Source organism: Pinus tabuliformis, chromosome 9 (assembly GCF_031772625.1).
Source record: "Pinus tabuliformis cultivar Carrire ecotype Pingquan chromosome 9, CPIR1, whole genome shotgun sequence".
Taxonomy (NCBI): Eukaryota; Viridiplantae; Streptophyta; class Pinopsida; order Pinales; family Pinaceae; genus Pinus; species Pinus tabuliformis.
In genome coordinates, this window is record NC_142307.1 from 952858017 (window position 1) to 952864016 (window position 6000).

General features: G+C 35.2%; 1 protein-coding gene across 1 annotated transcript in view; it reads right to left on the minus strand.

Annotated features, from left to right (window-relative positions):
* LOC149151894 (uncharacterized) overlaps positions 1-3945 on the minus strand; it is a 48059-nt gene extending 44114 nt beyond the window's left edge. Inside the window, exons 1-2 of the mRNA XM_089440923.1 lie at positions 3813-3945; positions 3499-3641 (exon numbers count right to left, since the gene is read on the minus strand). Coding sequence (XP_089297049.1) covers positions 3499-3620 — 122 coding nt within the window. The 5' untranslated portion in view covers positions 3621-3641; positions 3813-3945. The remainder of the gene's footprint in view (positions 1-3498; positions 3642-3812) is intronic.
* Between the last annotated feature and the right edge of the window lie 2055 nt (positions 3946-6000).

Sequence of the window (6000 nt, forward strand, 5' to 3'; positions counted from 1 at the left end):
TTTCCTCCTTAAGCAATGATCAGTCTAGTGGTCTTTAAGGCTTCCCCCTATACCCCCGTCCAAGGCATTCCTCAAGAGAATTTTTGGCTTTTGGCTCTCGGCCTTAGCAGTCCATACATCACTCTAGATTTCCCAGCAACATGTTCTTCTCTAGTTATGAGATTTTAGATCTTAAATTAGATCTGCTTTTGGTTTTTATAAGAGTGACCTTTGTGCTCCCACAATGTATTTATATTGTTTCACTTAGTAGCCCCATTCACCTCTAGTGCTCATTTGTTGGAAGCTAATAAAATTATCTCATTTTATCTTATCTACGAAAGTTTATCTCTTGTGATCTTCATGTTTACATTTTTGATAATTGCTTGATGAAAGAGAACACAAATAATTTAATAATAAACCAACGAAGTTCACAAGTAATTATCATGTCAAGGAGAATCAACATTAATCTACATCCACTTTGATTTTCCAACATCCTATTCTTGTCATTGATGAATTGCATGGAGCAATTTTCTTTACTAAGTTGGATCTTCTGCACCATTCTAGCAAGATCTAGATCTAGGAGATCCTAGGAGGTCTTCTACCTTGTCACCAAGATCTATGTTGGATTGCCGACTTAGACCTTGGGATAGGATTGACCTTCTAGTAGGAAAATCTTCACTTCCAGACAACAACAATAGGCTCCCCCCATAAGATGGAGAGACACACGATGAATTAGTGCTCCTTTTTGTCTCTTTTGGATGGATTCTATCACAAGCTTTTTCTCTTCAACCTCAGATTCTAGGAGTGATACTTATACAAGGGAGAATGATCCATAGTGCAACATTTCCTCCTTAAGCAATGATCAGTCTAGTGGTCTTTATGGCTCCCCCTTATACCCCCCTCCAAGGCATTCCTCAAGGGAATTTTTGGCTTTTGGCTCTTGGCCTTAGCAGTCCATACATCACTCTAGATTTCCCAGCAACATGTTCTTCTCTAGTTATTAGATTTTAGATCTTAAATTAGATCTGCTTTTGGTTTTTAAAAGAGTGACCTTTGTGCTCCCACAATGTATTTATATTGTTTCACTTAGTAGCCCCATTGACCTCTAGTGCTCATTTGTTGGAAGCTAATAAAATTATCTCGTTTTATCTTATCTACAAAAGTTGGATTGGCCCCTAGTACTGTTTTTTTTCTTTTTATTGCAGAATTAGGGTTTGTATTGGTTCTGATTCTTACACCATCTCTTGTGAATATTAACAAAAATATCTTGTCATATCACTCTGAATATTTGGTTGGCTTGCTTCTTTTCTCTATGCTCTTGTGTATGAGCAGTCACTTTGCATTGGCTCTGATCAGTCCAGTCCATAAGCATTTACACTTCTTTTCATTGTGGCTTTGATATCATTTCAGAAAAAGCACGTAAGTACACAAACAATGAATGCAAGACTGAACATACAAGAAAGAAATGTACTTGATTCCTCTTATTCAAAATGGTGGATATCAATACATATAGGGGAGACGATGTTTGTACCTAAGTCCCATACAACCAACTTATCACCTACTTTAATGACATTAATGACATGTGACTTGCATATAAGTCACTTTATTTCAACCTGAAGTACAATGTAAGTTTATTATCATACACTATGATAAAAAAAATGATAATGGCAATATAGTTCATGAGCAAGGCTAACCAGAGAGTGAATCAGCCATGGAGAAACAGGCTTAATATAACTAAAATAAAGCATATAAGGTGTCCAGATGGTTAAAAAGAAGAGAAATGTCTCACATTTGACTAACTCTAGAATGTATGTAGAACCTGATCTTTGAACTAATTTTGAACACAGAGAAAAGGTTGAAATAAAAATGTTCAGTGAGGTTACAGAAATGGATGAGGAACTTTTATCAGGTTAACAGATGGAGAAAGAAATTTAGCTCGAAGAACCAAAGAAACATTCTTTGAGTGCCCCAAAGCAATTGAAGCTTCAATGAATGGAAGAAGTGAAATATCACAATACTCCCCTTGTGCCATCTGAGAAATGGCCAAAGAAAAATGCTTTTGATGGCAAAGCAGTGCAGTTAAGAACATTTTGAATATTGAGGTTCTCATATCTGAGAAAATATATGGAATAATTGGATATCTTTGTACAGTGGAAAGGATTTATCGTACATCTCCAGAAGGGGTATCTGTGGATTCCGATAATTCCAAGGAAAAATATTTTTCATTTCTGATGAAAAGAAGTATATATTTGCTCGTAATCTACTCCTTGATAACAAACAAACTTTTGCTGATGCCAAAAATTTCTACAATGGATCATAAAAAAAAATCAACTGCATATTTCACTTGAGAACAAGCAAAGCTTGAGATCATAATACCTTGTTTGGAGAAGCTGAAAAAACGGAAAGCTTAAAAACTTTTGCACCAATAGAAATGAGACAAAAATGACAAAGTTTTCATAATGATAATATATATATGTGCTCATAATAGTACAAATTTTATCATATTCACAAATTAAGTTGTGGCATAAACAAATAATAATCATGATCACTGTTTACATAAACAAAGGGAAAAACTGAGAAGCCATGCTTGGTTTTCCAAAGTCCATGAAGTTGCAGAATGTATATAGCAGGTAAAAAGAATTTGATTCACCCTTAGGTGAAAGTTCAGAAGTTACATTTACTTTATAATGAGGTTTTTAAAATAGGTATGGGCTTGATAATCAACACCCGTTAATGGTGGGATCATTCCTATTCTAATTTGTCAAAGAAATGGTTGATTCATTTTATCAGTAGAAATTTCAACAAGTTTTCAACAACACTTGGCTGTCAGAATTGGATACTATGAGATGAATTACAAATTACATAAATTCTGCTGTCAGAACATAAGAAGTTGGAACCACTATTCTGGGACTCAGTGCATTGAGTGGATGCATATGATTAGATAGATGTCTAGTCTTAGAGAGACTGGTTGAGGATATTTGTCAGTTTTGTTATTCAATCTGCAGACATTTTCAAGTCAGACATGACATTTATCATGGAATGGAAGAAATTGCATAATCTTACAAGGTGCTTGTTTGACCTATTTTTGTGCTTAAATATTGCAAAGAATATGTAGAAAGCAGTGCAATTCTGAGAAAGTAATTGAACTTCAAGCTCTTAGCACCATGGTTACCATACTCCGAGACAGCTGAGACTCAGTGAAGCAGTTGACTTAACATACTCGGCAGTATAAAAAATGCAGGAAAAATCACTGGAAAGTGTGGTGAGTATTGACTTGGGATACTCTGCATGAATTGGAAGCATGGTGAGCATCGACCACTCAATACTCAGTTAACAAGAGTTGGAAGAGTATTGAGGAGTATTTATCCGATCATCATACTCTCCATATTTGGGGGCATGTGGGAGTCATACACGGGAGAACCGCAACTATGCTTAGCACTAGGACAAATTGATCACATGGACAACAAAAAGCTTGTTGATTTGTATTCCCAGTATTGAAGTTTCAGCTGTGATAATTACCTCTGGAGCCGTTTCTTATAGACATTGTTTGCATCCAATGCATTCGCCAGTTCTGTCTCCAAGGCCACAATCCTGTCTGTTGCTTTTTCATGTTCTGCAGGTTCTTTAGACCTAGAAATCATAGTCTGAAGTTGATCATTGACCTGCATATAAACCACTTAATGTCAAGGCATATTGACACAATGCACAAATGATAATTTGTAACCTTTTTATAAATAAAATTTTCAATTCCTGTCAGAAGCATTGCATGAACTGCTATTGCTATTTTAAAATTTGTTTCTGAATCCGGGCCTACAATTCAAGGTAGGTAATACCGTTTCCAAATGCTGCAGTTCTCTCTGGAGATTTTCGTGTGAACCAAGCTTGGATAAATGGTTCTTTTCACGTTCTAAAAGCACTGAATTCTGGATTTTCCAACTTTTCAACTGCAATACGGCATGGAAAAGACATTAGTAGGTGGACAGAAATTATATTAATAATCATGTACCACTGCCTAGAGGCTAGCATATGTTTTCAAGGATTGAGAAGAGATGGTCCTGCTTATCAGTATCTATTTAATTTTCCTAAATTGTTTCATGTGTCACTCTTCTATTTCTAGTATTCTACGTTGTTGGCATTTTCCTTTCTAATGTTCTTCAAGTTGTTTTAGGTTTCTAACATTCCAAGTCATTTCTAAACTTTGAAATTTTTTTAATGTTTCCTTAGAGGATGCATTAGCTATGGCATTTGTTCTTAGTAGCAATTTGTGCCCAACGAAAATATTCTGCACACTGTCAGGTTATTGAGAATGAGCACTATCCAATCAATTTTGAGGACCTATGGTATTTCCATTTAAATAGAAATAATCATTGACCGCCTTGATCTGTCAAGGATTCTATTATTTATGATTTGGAACACTAAATGCAGCTATAAAGATTTCTGATAATCCAGTATCCTCTTATCATTTTCTTGCAGAAGGCAATATCAGTCATGGTATTATTTTTTGTGAATTTGGATGAAGAGGTGAACCACAAAAATATCCTGTTATGGACTACCTTGCAGTCTTTCCTACTTGTCAGGCTCATTCATTATAAAATAAGGTCTCGAATCTAGGCTACAGGGCAAGGATAACTTAGACCTTTCAGAGTAAAAATTGCATGGATTGTTTGGCCCTATGGAACAGAAGCATCTAGGTTGCCCCTCATTTCTATATAGAAAATGCCTCCAGTATGGAACATAGAAAATCTTGGGAAATGTATGGAAAACACAGCTAATTGAAAGTAGGAAATAAATGGATAACTAAGTTACATGGAACATGAAGGACACATCGTTACAAGTATCCGACATAGGACACATTGACCCTGGAAACAAGACACAAGAGGTACATTTTATATATTTATATATTATATATATTATGAAAATTACAAATTAGAAATGCAAAAATGAAATATAGACAAAAATCTACTTTTTTTAGAAATTAAAAACTAGTTACAACATCTATTTTATGGTCTTATGCTTGAACCACTTATTAATTGAAATCTTTCATCATTGTCAAATCTGAAAAAGAAACTATGAAACAATATATTGTTTAATTTCCTTTCAGCACATGAGGGCCTAGATTGTACATGGATTTAGTTTCCAGTATTTACAGAGCATTGAGTCTCTTCCAATTTCTCTCTTTGTAGCCATCCAATGTTGACAGACTTGTGGGATTTAGTTGCTAGTATATAATGCCCAATGAGTCCTATTTCTCTTTTTGTAGTCATCCAATGTTGAGGGAATTCTGTGTGTGCCCATATTGATTTCTCATATATCAAATATCTTGGTGTTCTTAAATACATATTTTAATGATGTTAAAGCAGTTCATATTTTGCACCTTGGTGTCCAACCTGTTGGGACACGTCTAGACTCTAGGGCAAGTGTCTGACACATGTTTGGTGCATGTCTAGGGCAAGAGTCTGACATGTAGGATACAAACATGGGGCCCCTGAAAGCTGTGCCCTGTAACCTATATGCATAATATAAATGTAAACAAAAGTAGTGAAGTATAAATTAGATTAAGAAAGTTCTATCTTATATATAATAACTGAATATAAAAATATAAAACACTTAATTGACCCACAAGTTACAACAATAAAAGCAAAGGATTAGAGGTTATGGGAGAAATTTTAAAAGGAAAATTGTTGAAGCTTTAGTGTCACTTGGGTTCAACCTTCATCATATATAGAACAGTTCACAAATTTCATATAGTCATTTTGTAGAGAGGAATATAATGATCAAAGCTATTGTAGATCAACGTCTATTTTGAAGTGTATAGTTTGGATGTGAACCGTCAAGGCCTCCTGACAAAATCGGAAGGGGCTAATGTATCCTCCTCCTCACCTGAACATTGCCATCTTCAACTAAGATTTGTTGGCATCTTTGGTGACCCTGGCTAACCTTCAAAGCTACATGCTTCTCATCCTCTATCACTAGAATGGGCTCATGTGACTTCCTGGATGCATAGTTTTCACCCTTGCCTAA